This window comes from Aythya marila (assembly GCF_965140915.1).
Source record: "Aythya marila genome assembly, chromosome: 3".
Classification (NCBI taxonomy): domain Eukaryota; kingdom Metazoa; phylum Chordata; class Aves; order Anseriformes; family Anatidae; genus Aythya; species Aythya marila.
Genome location: NC_139044.1, coordinates 59777331 through 59796039, shown reverse-complemented (window position 1 = coordinate 59796039; position 18709 = coordinate 59777331). Strand labels below are relative to the sequence as shown.

General features: G+C 38.7%; 1 protein-coding gene across 12 annotated transcripts in view; it reads left to right on the top strand.

The window, feature by feature from the left end:
- Positions 1 to 18709, top strand: part of SNAP91 (synaptosome associated protein 91) — a 71603-nt gene that overhangs the window by 34747 nt on the left and 18147 nt on the right. For 5 of the 12 annotated variants that reach the window (XM_082757834.1, XM_082757835.1, XM_082757837.1 and 2 more), the window contains exons 11-19: positions 158 to 185; positions 1929 to 2038; positions 3510 to 3610; positions 8642 to 8656; positions 8806 to 8976; positions 15657 to 15734; positions 15842 to 15913; positions 16342 to 16425; positions 17357 to 17440. In XM_082757834.1, the coding sequence (XP_082613960.1) occupies positions 158 to 185; positions 1929 to 2038; positions 3510 to 3610; positions 8642 to 8656; positions 8806 to 8976; positions 15657 to 15734; positions 15842 to 15913; positions 16342 to 16425; positions 17357 to 17440 (743 nt within the window). Of the gene's footprint in view, positions 1 to 157; positions 186 to 1928; positions 2039 to 3509; positions 3611 to 8641; positions 8657 to 8805; positions 8977 to 14560; positions 14669 to 15202; positions 15461 to 15656; positions 15735 to 15841; positions 15914 to 16341; positions 16426 to 17356; positions 17441 to 18709 lie in introns of all 12 variants that reach the window. The other 7 variants (XM_082757840.1, XM_082757839.1, XM_082757833.1 and 4 more) reach the window with 6 other exon arrangements.

Below are 18709 nucleotides of genomic sequence, written 5' to 3'. Positions count from 1 at the left end.
AGTGACACATAGAAGTTTGAAAAAGGGGAGGGTGTGCAGTTGTAGAGATCAAGACAGTTGTGATGCTTTATTTTTGGTCTTTTGGCATGTGTTGTGGTGACCAGAAACATAGTTTACAGAAATGTACTTATCTCAAAACTCCCTTTTCTTCTTGTAGATCTGGGGCTCCTTCTCCTCTGAGCAAGGTAAATACTGCCAGGTGCTGTACTAGTTAATTCTTGTTCAGGTGATATGCTTTAGAACATAAAGGCATAAAAAATTAAGTTTCCATCTTCTGATTTGTTTTTTTAGACTGTGCCACCTAGGCCTTACCCGAATGACGAAGTTGCATCTTTAAATGGCCTTGTAAATACAGCTTTATAAAAACGCTTTGCTGATCTGAAGTGCCGTACTGCTACCAATGCAGGATGCTAAGCAGCTTTGCTAGGAATTGATGGTCATGCTTTGAGAAAGCATAAGACACTCATATCTTTGTCTCAATATCTTTTTTAATCTTCCTGTCAGTGAGAGAGTTGCTATGTACTCTTTCTTCTCCAGATTCTTCACTCCATTTTCAGCTTTTTATTTGAAAATGCTGACTCTTTTTCTTCCTAAACATGAATATAGTTTTAAACTTTAATCTGATATACCTAGTTTCAGAATTGACCTTCATTAGTGAGACTGCTCACCTTAATCCAAAGCAAGAGTTGCCAGTGAAAACAGCTTGGTTAGAGTGTCAGATAAACTAATGAGCTTTATGATGTTAGTAATACTGGTTCCTGCTGCACCTGAAACATTATCACACCATAGCTGTATGGTCAGTAACAAGTGTTGTACAGGAAGAACTGAATGAAAACTTCTGAATCTGAGGGAGACTGTTTAATACTTCATTCTACAGCAAGCTCTAACATTTCTTCCCCAAAACCCCGAAAGTTGTTTTTAAAAATGCTTTTTTTTTTTCTTTTTTTTTTTTTCCTAACACTGTAGCAGTAAGCAAGAATTATATAATGACTCAGGAAGTGTTCTTACAACTTTAGGTGAAGCCCTTCTCGCCCATTTATGTGAAGAATTTGGACCAATCTAGTCTCAGACCTTAGTAAAGTCTTGAGGAGTGTCTAGAATCAGAGAATCACAGAATAGTTTGGGTTGGAAGGGACCTTAGAGCTCATCCTGTTCCAGCCTCCCTACGATGGGCAGGAACATCTCACACTAGACTAGGTTGCTCAAAGCCTCATCCAGCCTGGCCTTGAACACTTCCAGGGATGGGGCAGCATACAATTGCTGAGGAGCACACAATTGTCTTGGAACTTACTGAGAAGCCTTTGATACATATGCACTGTTAGTAGTCCTGGTTGGGATTTGAAAAGGCAGGTAATACAACCCCAGAGCATGAGTCTGAGTTAGTTACATAGACACTGAGCAAGTATGAAACCCAAGAGACTAAAGCTAACGTGAAGCTTGCTGCTGGTGTCCCTGCATGCACTCAGAGCACCTGCAGTAGGCATTTCCTCTCAAGCCAGGCATCTCAAGGAGGAGTCTCCTTGCAGTTCCTCATCTCAGCCACCATTCTGGGGAGGTCTTGCTTTGCTCCCCTTGGAACAAGAAAAGATTTACACTTGGAAGAGATGGGTATCACAAGCACAAGGGACCTGTGTGTGGTTAGGTAGAGAGGAACAGGAAGGGCTGTTTTATGTTGGTTTAGGCATGTATCCCATGACCATACAACATACTCATGACTTCTAGTGAGAAAATAAAATATTCAGGTTTTGTGAATTGCTAGCCCTCTGAAAACATAGCCCAGTCTTCCTTAAATTCTCTTAAAAGGAAGAACAACTCACAATGAAAGGACCTGATGTGTAAATTGGGCTTTTTAAGTATGTGAATCTGTGAATAAGTTGTTTGTAGAAAAATACTGGTATATTGAATGTGTGTTTAAAATATTTCTCCAGTCTTCTCCAGCTACAACTGTTACATCTCCCAATTCTACTCCAGCAAAAAGTATCGATACATCTCCTCCAGTTGATCTTTTTGCAACTTCATCTACAGCTGCTCCAGTCAGGTAAATTGAAAAGGATATTTGAGTTACTGCACTTGATGTAGGTGCCAAAGTCACACTTGTAACAGGAGACTTGCCTGCAAGATTTTGCTTACTTTACAACAATATTAAATGTAGCAGATAATTCTGGCAGTCTAGGTCACAAATGAACTCAAACAAACAAAAGCCAAATAAACAAAAATCACGCTGAGTTTGTGTCTACTCGTATTTGCTTTCAGTATAGTAGTGATGTTGTATAATTCTTAATATAACAACATAAAATCGTAATCAAATAAACTGAAGTAATATACAAATTCAAAGGGGTCTTTGACCTTCAGTACTGTTTCTAAAATTCCTGAATTAAGATTTCTTTTTCTTTCTGTTCAAATTAGTTAATAAAACACATAAAAATGAAATGAATTTTGAGAGGCTGAAATCAGAAATCAACATTCAAGTTTGGTCAAAGAGAAATTCTGACCTATACTTTCAAGTTTGTTCAAGTCAGAACAAACCACTACTGTTCATTGTAATGAGCACAAAAGAAAGAACTCTAAACATGTAAAAGTTGTAAGCCCGAACCAAAAGTATGAAGATGTGACTAACTTGATTTAAATGTCAAGTTGAAATGCTTCATTGAAGAAAGAGATTCTACAGTTTATTATTTAAATGTTTTAACTAAAAAGACCTTGTTTCCTAAGGAAATATCCAGCTGGCTTAAGCCACTAAAGTCTTACCAAATTCATTCTACCTGATGTTTATTTATTGTCTGGAAATGCAGGTGTCTTGTTTTCTGACATGTCATGGTGAAGTATTGAAGTAGAATAGAGCTATTTTAAATTGCAGCAATTACTTCCCCTGTAGAAGAATAGAATTATAGAATCATTATGGTTGGAAAAGCCCTCTAAGATCATCTATTTCAGCTGTTCACCTACCACCAATGTTGCCCACTAAACCATGTCCCTAAATACTACATCTATCCTTTCCTTAAACACCTCCAGGGATGGTGACTCCACCGCTTCCCTGGGCAACCTATTCCAATATCTAACCACTCTTTCTGAGAAGAATTTTTTCATAATATCCAACCTAAAATGTCCATACTTAGGAAACACCTGGAATTTTGTGAGCATGTCTTTCTGATGATGTGCTTGTTTTCTAGGATTGTCACAGTTTAGTGGTATCTAATAAATCAGAATGTCATTATCAAGTAATGTAAATAACTTACGATCCTATCTGAAGATGTAATGTGTTCTTTGGCAGTTATTGTAGTGCACATGTTCATGACCACTGCTCTGATGCCGTGAAATATATATATATATATATATATATATATATATGTATCTTAATGGTTCTGTTGGTCATCCAATCTAAGAATGGCTTTAAACAATCTAATTCCTGAATTCTAAGATTCCTAAAATCTAGTCATGATTTTCTTTTTTAAACTTGATTGTAATAGAAAAATTATGCCAGTATTTAATATCTCTTCCTTTCTTGGCAGCTCTTCCAAACCATCCAGTGATCTCCTGGATCTTCAGCCAGATTTTGCCGCTGCTGGGCAAGCGGCTCCAGCAGCCCCTGCTGGAGCAACTTCATGGGGAGGTAGAGAAAACTGGCTATCAGCAACTCTTTTTGCTATCTCCCTTTTCTTGCTTGGCTGGCTGAACTGAAACCTATCCCTTTCTGTACTAGCACAGGATGTTCCCAGCTCACTCTCTGGGTTCTGCTGACCTGACAGGCAGGCATTCCTTTGCAGAACAGGACTACTCCTTTTTCTAGGGATATGCATAATAGTATAAGCTGCTTATGAAGACCTGACTGCAAAGCTGGGGGGAGGGCAGGATTATGTAGCTAAACGTGAGCAGGAAGGGAATGGCTGAAGGTGAACAGGTAGGGTAGACACTTTAAAATAGTTGGGGAAGTAGAATTAGAACTGTTCACGTGCCTATTGGCAAAGTGTGGGCAGACATCAGCTCTTCCATTCATAAAGCAAAGCCCACAGACCAGTAGGGGAAGAACCAAAAATATCTTTTAAAGCAAAAATGTGTCTAACAGGCTGTGCATGCCAACAGTGGTAAATGATTCTGCTGCAAGTGCAGTTACCTCTGACATCGCTTAATATAGACATCCCTTCAATTGAACTTCAATTTTCAACAATTGAAAAACTTCTTTTTCTGTTTAGAGCTATAAAATGAAAATAGAAGTAGAGGGCTAACTGTCTTCAAATTGGAACCAGTTTTCTGGAATCTAAACTCTGTGGTGCAGCGCACACAGAACTGTGTCTGTTCTAGACAACATTACCAGCTGATGCAGTGAAGAGGACCACAATAAATGTAGGCAATGTTCACTTCTCTCCTATGAGGACAAGGAATCAGGCCAATTAATGATGATTTAAGTAGTATAGTTGTAAACCCATGGTGGTGCAGTCTTAGATCTTCTCTTGTGTGGCAGCTTAATGAACTCATTAGCCTTCTTACGGTAGGAATGCTACACTGAGTCATGCTGATTCCATTATGAATGCTAATGCTGGGTACTAGTGACTTCTGCATACCCTGTTTCTGTTCTCATCTTTAGCTCATTAAAAATGACATTGTCTCTCAGCAACCTCATTATGAAAGTGTAGTGATGGTTGTCATGTAGACCATGCTTTGCATATTCATATTTAATCTGTTGATTTTTTTTTTTTTTCTCAGAAGTGTCAGTTTTATTAACTGAAATGCAATCTTATACAGAAAACAAGACCACAGGGTCACCTCTCCTAGGAGGTCTGGGACTAATTATTCCATGATTTTTGGTAGCATCCTACTTATTTTCTCTGTAGTTATGCCTTAGCAGCTGGTAGTTACCACTGTTGTCCTTCTCTGACATCCCCAGGTACAAGAACACAAGCTTTTCTGAGCCATTTCAGAAGAACTCAGGTTTCTTGGCTAACACTTTTTTTTTTTTTTTTTTTTTTTTTTTTTTTTTTTTTTACTTCCAAGCAGTTGCTCATTCAGAATAAGTATCCATTAACATTTTAAAATATTGATTCACATTACAATTGACAGCTGACAATCTGTTTCATGTTTCTGGACAAAACACCTAGACTTTGGAGAGTAGATATATTTAGAAGAAGTGTTGTATGTGTATTCTTTTGAACTACTGAAAACTTAAAAATTGCTCAGTAATACGTCTAGTTGTCTTATTGCACAACAGAAAAGGACAGCAATTTTTTTTTCCTTTGGCCAGGATTATTACTAACCTCATCAAGTATACTTCAGACTTATTTTTCAGCATTTTGGTTACTTAGTAAGCTTCAAATCTGTCTGCTTTGCTGATGGCAGGAGTCCAGTTATGGATGACCTGTTACCACACTGGAATCTTACTTAAAAAAAAAAAAAACAAAAACAAAAACACACACACACACAAAAAAACTTTCTAAATAATTGCCAAAGACCGTGTCAGACAAGAATAAATTGAGATTTGGAATTGATTTGTTGTGAAAATACAAAAACTTCCATTCGTATTTTATTTGATAATGAGGAAACCTTTGAGCCTAAGAGGTTTTATTTATTCATTTATTCAAAATGGTACACTCTCGTAAATATTACAGAACCTTCTAATTAGTGCAGGTGAAGCCACATCTGGAATACTGTGTCCAGTTTTGAACTCTTGCAGTCAAGGGAGACTTTTGAAAAACTGTGGAGGGTCTTGGTAGGGGGCTATCCAGAGATGTAAAACAAAGAATTTTTTCTCCTCACAGAGAAGAGAGGCTGAGGGAGCTGGGCCTCTGTGGTCCAGCAAAGAGGAGGTTAAAGAGGATTTATGACAGTGGCCTACAACTACTTGAAGGGAACTTACAAAGTGGAGCCAGAGTTTTCTTAGCAATGATAATTGATTATAATGAGGGGTAACAGCAACACATTGCAGTTTCAGAGTTGGTTGGCTGGTTCTTCCTTCCTCTGAGCAGGAGGCTGGACTAGGCGACCTCATGTTCACTTCCACGCAGGATATTTGTGAGGAAGTGTAACAGTAGGTTCCTTGGTACCTTAGCTTCTTCCTTATCTGCAAAACCGTTCACACACAGAAAGTTAATGTGGGAACTTGTGAGACAGTAGTAGTAAGAGGAGGAAGCTAGAAAAATCGCTGTAGTTCAGAATAGCTAGGAGGATATAAATACCAAATATTTCAAGAGGCAGCATCAAACTGGCACTTTGAATATCACATAAGCCTCAGAAATTCAGGTTGTCCCTAATAAACAATTCTTCTTTCTCAATCTTAGTCTCAGTGTAGGTTCATATTTACTAGTATATACAGTACACTGTATATTCTGTTGTATACCCTGTATATTTCTGAGTACAACACAAGTTGTCTAGCAAATAAGCTGCAACTTGTGAAACCTACACTTCCGTGGTAACAGTACAAGATCAAGGTAGGGTAATAAGCTGCTTGCAGCATACTGCAAGGTAAGCATTTGGCAGGCAGGTTAGGCTGTGGTATTACAGAATTCAACCTGCTGTACTTTTTGTACCCTTGCAAGATGTCTCTCAGATATAAAAGCAAATTGACTTGAACTACTTTGAACTACCTTGCAGTTTATCTTAGAACATGGATTTGATAGCAGTATTCTTACTTTAATATTAACTACACAATAAAACATAGGTTTTAGTTCTTCCCATATTAAGAGTAACTACACGTTGTTGTGCTGGATAATTGTAATTTCACTTCATTATGATCTATAACATAACTGGGTAACAAAAATATGTTGAAGAGTAAGCTATTGAAAGTAGAAGTTTGCCAACAGCTGTTTATTTCAAGTCTAGCTGTGAGGCGTCCACCTGGTGTGCAGTAATGAGATACCAGAGTGCTGCTGCATTTTTAATATACTGTTGCACTCTTTTAGAATGGTATTTTGATGTAGCTTACCTTGTGAAGTAAGTCTCAAATATAGCTTTCTCAAAGAACCAATTACTAAAATGCATGCATGTGGTTTCTTGGTCCCTTTTTAACAAGTACTGTAAAATAAAGACAAATTTACGAAGATTAACCTCTGCTTGCTCAAAGCATTTTGCTTCCTACATAAACATCTAGACTGTGCGCTGGCTGTTCAGTATGGATCAGATGAACCCATGACCCTGTTAGATGTACAGTGAGTCTAGGAGCAATTTTGAGCTAGTGGTTAGTAAACAGGGACAAACTGCCAAGTTTTCTCACATTTTTACAGCATGTAGGGTTTTCTTGGTTGTTTTTATGTGTGTGTGTTCTGGTTTTGGTTTTGTTTTATAGGCAAAATTTCCTATGCTTGCCTTTGGGCTCAATAATCTGACTGGTCTTAGAGGACTTTAAATTATAGAAGTCTATTACCAAAGATGCTCATTGGCTTCTGTAAAGTTGATTAAGGAACCAAAGTTGGGACACAGCTAGCCTGATTATGCTGTCAGTAACTCATAGTCCTCATAGCAAGTGTTAACAAGGGTGGTTGTTTGTGCATAATATGCTTCTTCCATCACAAATGTAGGAAAAACCCTCAAAGAGTAGCTGCTCTTCTATACCATGACTTTTTTTTTATTTTTCCCACAAGTCAGTCAGTCAAGTACAAGAACCTCAACCAGTCTGCCTTTCAGAATATACTTTTGAGCAGTAGGGATACAATGATTTGTTTCCTGAAGTAACTTGAGACTGTATTTACCAACTGTTACCTGTCCAAATGCAATGGTCTTGGTGCCAGGTTTGTGAAGGGTTTGAGTGCTGATATGTGGGTCAAAACAATAAGCCAGATTTTATTTCTAATAACTAACATTAACTTTGACTGCTAACTGATTACTCTGATCTAGCAAATACTTACAACTAAACAGAATTGTCTTGTGATTCTCTGGTATCTAAGTTTATTTTGCTAATAGCATAATAGTTTGTTTGTTTGTTTGTTTGTTTACTGATTTCTGTTGAATTCAATTACTTCTGATGGTTTATTATACTTAATATGAGCACTGGGGTTCACTGGGCCTTGCTGTACCCAAATAAACTTTTATTTGGTGAGAATCTTGAATCTGTGTTTAGTTAGGCCAGTGGGCTTGCATTTAAAATTGTCATTGCTCTTCTGGGATGTTAGCTACTTATAAACTTTAAAGAAGCCTGTCAACTTCTGGTGCTACTCTTGCACTGCTAAGCCAAACACAAGTTTGAGGAGAGGAGAAGGGGAGAACTTGTATAGTGTTGAACTGAGTGCTCTAAAGAATGGGGTTTTTGCTCTGCCCTGGCATAGTGAAAGGTAAGAGACCTTCCTGTCAGCTCTTATAGGTTACTACTTGGTCCACTCTGTTGCAGGGTAAAATACAGAAAATCAGCTGTAATGAAACAGTGAAAAATGCTACTTGTATGTGAATAACTTGGTAATTAGATATGAATTTATCGAATACATGGAATTTATGCACCAGTTCTGATATGGACAGAGATATTAAACAGAAAGAACTTTGTCATGTAACAATAATTTTGAAAAACTTTGAATGTTAGAAAATCAAGTGCATTTGTGAAACTGTTTAAACTAGACATACCACTTAGAGAATAAACTTATGGCTAATGAACATCTTCAGTCTGGCAGTTCTACTAATTGGTCTGTTTCTTTATACTGCTGTCATTTTAATGGACAATCGCTAGATCTCTTGGGAGAGGGTGAGTAGTATTTTTTATTTCTAAGACTTCTGAATGTTAAGACTCCTTATTTGGAGCTCTGACTTATTTTTTGCAGTTGAGTGTTTGTGGTCTCTCTCCCTCTTCCCCTTACTTTTCCTGTTTGATCTTCATTATGTGGTTGCATATAGATAATCTGGCTGCACTTTCCGGTGTTACCTCTGAGCCACAGATTTCAGATCCATTTGCCCCAGAGCCTAGTGCAACTACTGCTGCAACTACTGATACTACAACTACTTCAGCTGCTGCTGCTACAACTACAACTATTACTGCTGCCACTGCTGAAGTGGATCTCTTTGGAGGTTAGTTTGGTTGCTCTAGTACTCTGCACCAACTCATGAGGTAGATGAACCAAGATGAGTTCAGCTATTTGAAACAAGGCCTCTGATTTAACTCTACCAGAGATGCATGCATGTTGGCTACTAGATGGAACTGGAAATGTTAACTACCTTTTGGTTTGCTGTGATATTAGCTAGTAGAGTCCTTTGCTTATGCCCAACTGTCTGGAAATGGAAAAATGTATACACTTAAGACTAAGGTATCTTATGGTGAACAGCTAAGAACATTAGCTTGCAGGTCTGTGCAGGGTTAAACAGGTATTTTTTCCACATTATTCAGTAACTATGATTTCTGGAAAAATAGCTATTGCACTGCAGAAGGTGGACGTGGCAGCTTCCTGCATCTTTATTACATACCATGCTTGAGCTCTTATTTCATTAGGATTTTTCCTGTAAATATAATACTGAACCAGATGAAATTACTCTATTTCTGTACTCTTGAATCTGTGTTTTTAGTTTGCACAGCATAACAGTAAATTGAAGTGGTAATGAACTTGTACTAAATACTAACTATAAGACTAATGTATAGGAAACATTTTCCTTTGTTTTTGATATGCTCTTTTAGTCTCTAATGATAGCTGCTAAACTCAAGTAAGAATAAGGATCATCCCACTCCCCCATACATTGTCAGCTTTCTTGTCTAATGAAGCAGGAGTTTTCTCAATGGCAAGTCAAAAATTACTGTTTCTTTTCAACATGGTACCAGCCCAGGTTAATGGAAAAATCTTCCAAATTACAAACTACTAACATATTTAAGATCACGCAGTAACCCTGTATTTTTCTACTTGTCTCTTTCTGTGAAGTGTACTTCCCATGGGACAGTGTATGTAAGAATTAGTAATAACTTACTTGGTATCAGAACTTCATTCCAGAAATTTACTGTATGTTCTCTGTGTGGGTGTGTTTACCTATTGTTTCCAGTGATAGGAGTGCTGGAGAGGTCTCATATACAAACTGTCTTACAGCAAAGGTATTTCCTAAAGACTAGTAGTTCGTAGTTAAAAGTTTTGTTTAGGTTTGGTATCAACAGATGCCTTCAGGATACATCCAGTAAAATTGCTGAGAAGCTGTGAGGAAGGAGTAGAACTGTTACTGAATACCTTGTTTTAAAAGGATGGAAAAGAATCCAATGCCACAGAATCAGGCAGTTCAAAAGCAATTTTAACCTAGGCAGCAGTTCAGGACACTGCTAAGAACAAGATTGAATCTGGCATTGGTTACTCACAGAAATCAAGGCTTGTACTCATGAGCACCCACTCAGATGCATAGTGTGTGGTGCATACTTCTGTTCTGTAGACTGTGGGGGGTAAGCCAGTCTTAGATACTACACTTTCAAATTGTATTGTTAATTTAGAATAGATTTATATGACCTTAAAAATAAATAATCTGTAGTTAAATAGCTAGAAATCAGTGTAAACTTGCAACTGGATTAGAATTATGATTAAATGAATACTGACTCTTTCCTGGAACACTACAGGAAAAAGTAAAGTTTTTATTATTCACAATAGCATCAAATTTCTAGATTTGGAAACTTCTAGAAACTTCTAAATCTTTCAAAGGAAGATTTGAGTATGCTCAGCAGTGAAGATTCTTACGCAGTACCTTCGAGACACTCACAGGACTGAACCTTTTAAAATCATGGAGTCCATATTGGGCTTCCATTTCTCTACTCATGTTTTCTGTTTCTTTGTTTTTCATCCCTGAAGGTTCCTGTGCTGTAAGTAATGCCCAATACTAACATTCCTTGTTACTTTAAGACTACTAATCACAAGAAGTGGCACTTCTTGGGCAGACACTTTTGCTGTCTTGGGACATTCATTCTTAACCTTGATAAACAGGTATTAGACCTGCAAGGTCTGACAGAAACTGGAGATGTAGTCGCCAGGTGATTTTAACTTTTTGTGGCTTGACAGTTTTTAGTTGCTTTACACTCGGTGGTGAGGTGCAGTACAGGAAGGATCAAGAACAGTGATCTCAGGTGAAAGAATGTAGAGTCTGCAAGGAGCGACAAGGGAAGAAAAAGAAACTGAAAGATACAGAAAAAAAAAAAAAGAAAAGAAAAAAAAAGCAGCAAATAAGCTGGAAGTATCAAAAGAGAAAACTGCAGGAATTAATGTTGACTGTTTTTCTCTTGCATGTTATCACTGATGCTTTAGCTGGTAGGTAGCCTGTATGCTACCTGTGGCTGGACTTTGACTTTAGGAAGAACAGAAGTTCAACATTACATCTTCACCTAACATAGACTTGGAAAGTAGATGAGAAATGCAGGATTAATTCAGCGTAGCTTTTTGCAAAAGTCAGTCTGAACAATGGGCAAGCTTTCAGTTAACATGTCCAATGTGAAGAATTCCTGGTCTACAGGCAGTTTTCAAAGTGCAAGTGGAATCATTCCTGAGAGGGAGAAGTCTAAAGATAAAAGAAATGTCTTGATATGCCCTGTATTTCAATAGTAGAATTCAGACACAGTATTTTTGGACACTGTTGATGTGCTTCATCCATCTCTGTGATATGTTATATGCATCATGATGTGTTGTATCCATCTCTGCATGTGGTGCCAGACTTTTACAGAAAATATATGTGCAGGTACAGCAGAATTTTTCAAAAGGCTATAAAGGTCTCAATAAGCATTAACTCTACAGCATATTTTGGGAGGCACATATCTAAAACCTTTTGTTTTAACTGTGCTTTGTAGTGCCACCTATTCAGGTTGTGCTGCCATTCAGAGAGACCTTGACTGGCTGGAGGGATGGGCCAAGAGGAACCTCATTAAGTTCAACAAGAGCAAGTGCAGGGTCCTGCACCTAGGGAGAAATAACCCCAAGCACCAGTACAGGCTGGGGCTGACCTGCTGGAGAACAGCTCTGCAGAGAGGGACCTGGGAGTCTGGGTCCATGAGCCAGCAATGTGCACTTGTGGCCAAGAAGGCCAACGGTATTCTGGGCTGCATTCAGAAGAGTGTTGCCAGCAGGCCAAGAGAGGTGCTCCTGCCCCTCTGCTAAGCCCTGCTGAGGCCACACCTGGAGCATTGTGTCTAGTTCTGGGCTCCCCAGTACCAGAAGGACATGGAGTTACTGGAGCGAGTCCAGAGGAGGGGTATGACATTGATGAGAAGACTAGAGCACCTGTTGTATGAGGACAGGCTGAGAGAGCAGGGCCTGTTTAGCCTGGAAAAGAGAAGACTGAGGCGAGACCTCAGCAATGTGTATAAATATCTGAGGGGAGGGTGTTGAGAGGATGGAGCCAGTCTTTTTTAGTTGTGCTCAGGGACAAAACGAGAGTCAATGGGCCCCAACTGAAGCACAGGAGGTTCCATCTGGATATGTGAAGGTACTTCTTTGGTGTGAGGGTGACAGGGCACTGGGACAGGTTGCCCAGAGAGGTTGTGGAGTCTCCCTCTCTGGAGATACCCAAACCCTGCCTGGATGCCATCCTGTGCAACATGCTCTAGGAGATCCTGCTCAGCAGGGGCATTGGAGTAGATGATCTTCAGAGGTCCCTTCCCACCTCTGCCATTCTGTGATTGTGTAATTCTGTGATCTGTCTCTACACTCAGAAGTCCCCTGAACTTCTCAGTGTAACTAACATTTGAAGTTCCTAATATGCAGTTTTTCTTTTAAATTCCATTATGAGCTTCTGGTGTTTTCACCACCTGCCATTTAACCCCAGTGCAATGATAAATAAAATAATACTGTAACCCTATTAAGAACTAGCAATAGATAGTAAAGCCTGTATCAGGTTAGCTGTTCCTTTCTGTCTGTGAGCTGGGAGCAATTCATGTGTATCTGAATTGTTGAGGATATTGCACATGGAACTTTAGTCTACATTGTGCCAGGAACAGGTGTTGATCTGAGGCTGAAGTCATCCCACCATCGAAGTTGTTACTACCTCTGTGCATTCTGAAATCCCTCTTCATAGAAAATACTGAGTCTGTTCCCTCATGCTGGGAAATAATTAACTACTGTCTACTGACTTCTGTGTTGTTGGTCTACAGGCATGTGTAGCTAGAATTATGTTCTTTTGAAAGAACCCAGGGTGATGTTCCATGTGAAAGCTACCAGGGTAGAATAAACACACAACTATTATCAAATTCTGAAGTTGTACAATTCAAAACTCTTCAGTCCAATTCTGTGTTGAATTTCTTCTATGGGGTATGTGCTAGTGCCTGGTATGCATACAACAAGGTGACTTTTGGCTAATTATTTTTACTTGGACAACTGCCATCCAGTTTTGTTATTGAACCCTGATACCTGAAAAATAGAATTGTATTTGAAATGGCTTATTAGCAGGCCTCTTTTTTTTTTTTTTTTTTTTTGCTACTAACTCATTTCAATTCTATTGTACAAGAATAGTTGGCTTTGATCTCTTCTGTTGAAGTTCCAGTGCATGTTCTTTTGAGCTTTTTAGATTAACTGGTGCAAACTAGTTTTTAAAATGTTTGTTTTCATTTTAAAATTGATACTCCAGTTAAAGCATGTTAAGCTTTTTCCTATGCTAGTTTGATACTGCAATTGCAGTATTCCCCAACATATTTTTTTTAACTTGCTAACTTTGTAGCAGTAGAAAAACGGCCTTTATGAGAGCATCTTAAACCATTTAATCTTAATTGTACCATCTTGTTTGTGAAGAAAGTGCTTGTTTACAAGGATAGTCCAAATGGAAGTGCCCATTAGGACTACTCCATGGAATTAAGAGCTACAGATGGTGGTTTAAACCCAGGAATAATGTTGTAAAAGTTCAGAGCTTGAAGTTTAAGCATTCCGATTAGCAACTGGCATACAAAAAGTAAGTCAAACAAAACTTGAGCAAGTCATTCCAAAACCCCAAAGTAGTTGTTTTCCCTGACTTGACTGGGCTGGTTGGCCTTAGATCCTCAAAGAAGGAGAGACTAAGTATGGCTAGCCAGTAGTGAAGATGAAATTCTGGGTCTGTCAGAAGCAAGCTGAGTAAATATAACCTATGAATCAGTCTTTCTGACTTCAGAAAGATCCTATTGCAATACTGTTAAGAAAAAAGTAAGTTCAATTTTTCAGATGTTGCATGACTGACTTGACTTAAAAGTCAGAAATGTTAGCCACAGATCTCTTCCAATATAATTGGATTGTTATTCATAACAGCGCTGAAGTGTGCAGAGCACTATGCAAGTAAATTTCAGCACAGATTAACCACACATACTGTGGGCTTTGAGCATGAAATTTCAGTGTTGTTATTAACACTAACTTACTGCCATACCTCTGCTCTTTCTTCGTTAGTTAATTTTGTGTAGTCCATGACCATGATGCTCTGAACCCTTATACAATGAGAATAATGTCTTTTACACTTGCTGTACTTCAGGCAACAGAGAAGTTCCTTCTTCAAACCCTGTCTAGAACCTGCTTGTGTGGGGTTAGGGGAGAAAAAGCATATGTGCTGCATGACTTGCCTTGCTGTCAGAGTAACATTCATGTTGTATAAGGGGATCTACCTGTGCAATTTAACTTGGTTCTTTTACTATATTTTTCTTCTCTTTATCCTTTTTTCTTTTAATTTCTGTCCTAAAACTGCACCCAAGATGCCTTTGCAGCTTCTCCTGGGGAAGCCCCTGCAGCAACAGAAGGGGCAGCAGCACCAGCTACCCCAACCCCTGTAGCAGCAGCTCTTGATGCATGTTCAGGAAATGGTGGGTTTTATGTCATTAGATGGTCTCTTGCTTTGCTGTCTTGGTTTTGTTTTGTTTTGTTTTCCTTAAACTACATGGCAGTGTGTTTTTCTGAAATTTTTTTAGTGCTTGCAATTGGTCAAAAAATAAACTTAGACTGAAGAGCATGCTTACCAAAATGGCCTGTTTCTGAGTTCCAATACCTTTGTGCTTGTTCAGTAGTGCTAATAAATTATTCTGGCAGTGCTGACTTTTGTGAGCAGTAACCTGTTAAACTAGATGTACTTTCATCATCTTTCTGTTTTGGCCTTGTCAAACAGCCTTTGAAAGTTCTGCCCTTTAGTAACTAGACTGCTCAGCCTTTCAGATGGTCTTTATTTTGGAAAAACATAAGTAACGTGTTTGGATAAGTAGGCTAGATGTTAGAGCAACCTCATCTGTGTACGTGAGTGTATTTGCAGTATGTGCATAGCTGATAGTTGCTTTGATTTTGACTTCCTCCCTCACTAATCCTAAGTATGCATACACATATATTTCCCCTCTCCTTTTTACAAGACCCCTTTGCCCCATCCGAAGGTAGTGCAGAGGCTGCTCCCGAGCTGGACCTCTTTGCTATGAAGCCAACAGAGACTGCTGTTCCTGTAGTTACCCCTACAACTAGTGCAGCCACTCCAGCTCCTGCAACAACTCCTTCTCCAGCTGCTGCTGTTGCTGCTGCCGCTACTGCTACTACAGCTACTGCCACTACCACTACTGCCACCACCTCTGCTACCGCCACCACCTCCGCTCCTCCTGCTCTAGATATCTTTGGTGGTAATATTGTTTTTAACTCTTTGGTGGATTAATCTGTCAGGAGTATTGAACTAACAAATTGTTGCGTGCATGCATGTGCTAGGCTTTCAAACCAGAGAGCCTATTAACTCCAAAGATGCTGTGCAAAATTTGAAAGTTCACTTTCAGTCCTGCCTTTCAAAAATGAGTTAAAGACGTGTTATGTTCTTGGTCTTAGATTTATTTGAGTCTGTCCCTGATGCACCTGCAGCACCTAAACCTGATGCTACTCCTAGCATAGATCTCTTTGGTACAGGTAAAGAGAGAAATCTTCAAATACCCTGCTGCTTTGATGCCTTGTAATAGTGTAAACTGATTGAATGATACTTAACTTCTTCTTGTTTTTTCTTTCATTTCTGGAAGATGCTTTTTCATCTCCACCGCATGGAGCTTCTCCTGTGCCTGAGAGTTCTCTCACTGCTGATCTCTTATCTGGTGAGTGCTTGTTTTCACAGGCTTATGGTTTTGATTTTTTTTTCCCCTCAAGAGTGAAAAATAAGACTTATTGTCAATTTACATCTTTAAGCTAAAAAACTAAGTTGTGGGTTTGTTGACACTTTCGTCACACGATTAGCACTTGTTAAAGATGTGGATCATGAAGTAGCTGACACTTATGTCAAGTAAGTGATGTGGCTGTTGAGAGAGTATATCCTCATGTAGGAATAAGAAAGTTAGTAATAAACAACTCTTTAAAGTACTCTAGTGTTCAGTTGCTGTGTGAGAAACTTTGCAGTTCTGCAGACCGTTACCTGAATTTATGTATCCCATGATTCTCTCTGATAAAGCCCACGTGGCTTTGAAATATTTAGCTATCATTGTTGCCTTGCTGATACTAAATATTATTTATCCTGTGCTTACTGCAGTGGATGCATTTGCAGCCCCCTCTCCTCTACCCACTGCCTCTCCAGCAAAGGTGGATTCTTCAGGTGTGATTGACCTATTTGGTGGTGGGTATTTTTCTTTCCTCACCACTTCAGAGTTGAATCACTTCATCTCAATTACCTTTGCGCTTTTCTAAAGCTGCAGTTTTCCCTTCTTACAGCTTTTCTGTCTGGCATTACAGCTAAGAATAACATGTCCAGTTCTTCGTATTGCAAAATAATGAACTGCAAATGAGCTGTCATTGTTGCCATTTTGTTGTTCTTAAGTTTGCCAGTTTGTCTGCAGTCAATGCATGTATGACACTTCTCCTCAGAGGTCTGATGAAAGTATGTTATGTGTTTTGTTTTTTCTTCCTTGTTCTTTGGAGCTCTGCACTTTCACATTGTTTTCTGTCAGTTCCGTTTCTCAAAGCAGCTAAAGATTTAAGGGTGACTTGTCTCAAACCAGAGAGCCGAATTACAGGATCTTTTTTAGATTTGACAAGGTGGAAATTAGGATGAGCACAACCAGCTTTAGAAGTGCTGTAGAAAATGAATGTTACTTACAGGTGTTGAATTTCTAAACATTAATGAAATATCCATCTGAAAAGACTTAATGTTAGTCAGTAAATTCTGTCTGGAATTACTCCAAACTCTGGAGGTGAACGCGTCAGATCAGAGGTTAACCCTCTAGCCTAGAATGCTGTTTTTATGGGTTTTCTGAGAAGATGCCTAAATAAAAGGACTTACAAGCTTCTCTGACCTAATATCTCATCCTCTTTAGTGCTATTCTTCCCTATAGAAAAAACAGCTATTTTTGAAGCACTACTTTGTTGCATCTCCTTTTTTCCACCTGAGCTTTGCTTCCATGATACTGCTCTGCAATAAAGATGGTCAAGCACTTTCATTTTCTTCTTCTGATGAATGAAATGGTTATCCTATGTCATCTCTTGTTTAAAATAAGTGACGAATTTATGCATTTAATTTTGAACTCTTTGCCTTTTGGAATTTCTTTTAGATGCTTTTGGAAGTAGTACTCCTGAACCCCAGCCTGCAGCCCAGGCCACTTCTAGTTCCTCAGCTTCTGCAGACCTACTGGCTGGTAATAAAGAACTTTTTTTTTTTTTTTTTTTTTCATTAAAAAACAGAACAAAACACTTTATTGTCATGCAAAATCTAAGAAACTGTCTTTGTGATATCTTCTGTGTTCATTGGGTGTAAATGGGCTTTCGCACTCGAATAAAATAGTTTTTCATAAGATTTCTTAACACTTTAGATTTCTTAAAATTACTTTGATTTGTAATGGCAAATCAAAGGCATTATACCAAAGTACAGATTAGCTTCCTTGACTATGTTCTTTCCCTACTCTTCGTTTTCTGCTTCCTACACAAGCTTTATTTTTCTTTAACATTTACTGAATAGTAGTGGTTCCATAATGTTTCACTGACTGACTGTAGCAGTACTTGAATTAAACAGTGTTGGAGGCTATGCTCTTTATCTATCACTTCTAACCCATCTTTATTTCTTGCTTGGTGTAATTCAGATGGTTTACTGACATAAAGGTTAGAAAATTGAATGATTTAGAAACAGTCATGGATTTAGCCAAAGAGAGTGGGGTGATGGGGGACAGCCTTTTTGAGTGCAAAAGCCTAGAATTGTTGGAGACCGTCTCCTTACAGTGGATAGGATAAGGCTCATGCTAGTGCTGAATGTGGCATCAGACTCTCATGCCTGTTTAGGAGATTGAATAACTGTGAAATTCTTGTCTGCATCCTACAGCTTAAGCCACTTCAGCTGAATTGTTTCTACCATTCTCCAAAATTCCTGCTACACCATGTATTTTAGTTGATATAGTAATTGTGTTAAACAGTCATGACTCTTCCCCATGTTAATTTGAAGTTTACAGAAAGCAAGATCCCAGCATGTTTTTTCTTGGGATTTGAGAAAACGTCTGTTTTGAAGGAGGTCTTGAGTCATTTTTCCTCATGTTTCTGAAAGGGGAATTTGTCAGGAGGTTACCCTTAGCAAATGTATATGATTGCTAGCTTCATGTTGTACTTCTGTCTTCATTTCTGAGCCAGAAAGGAAGTTTGCCCTTTATGCAACAGCTAACCATTCTAGGCACGATGGGCCCTGTTGTCATTGCTGTCTGAAGGTTTCCCATGTCGACTTACATGGGGCTTGGTTTCTCATATAGAGTATATTTTTGTGTTTGCATGCTCATGAGAGATTCCCCACTGTGTGAGAAACCTGTAACACAAATGAGATATCTGAGTATGTGATCTGCTGTAAGTGCTCAGAGTTCTTATAAATGGGTGCTTACATTCTGAAGCCACCTTAGAAGGTGGCAAACTGCTAGTACCTGCTGTAT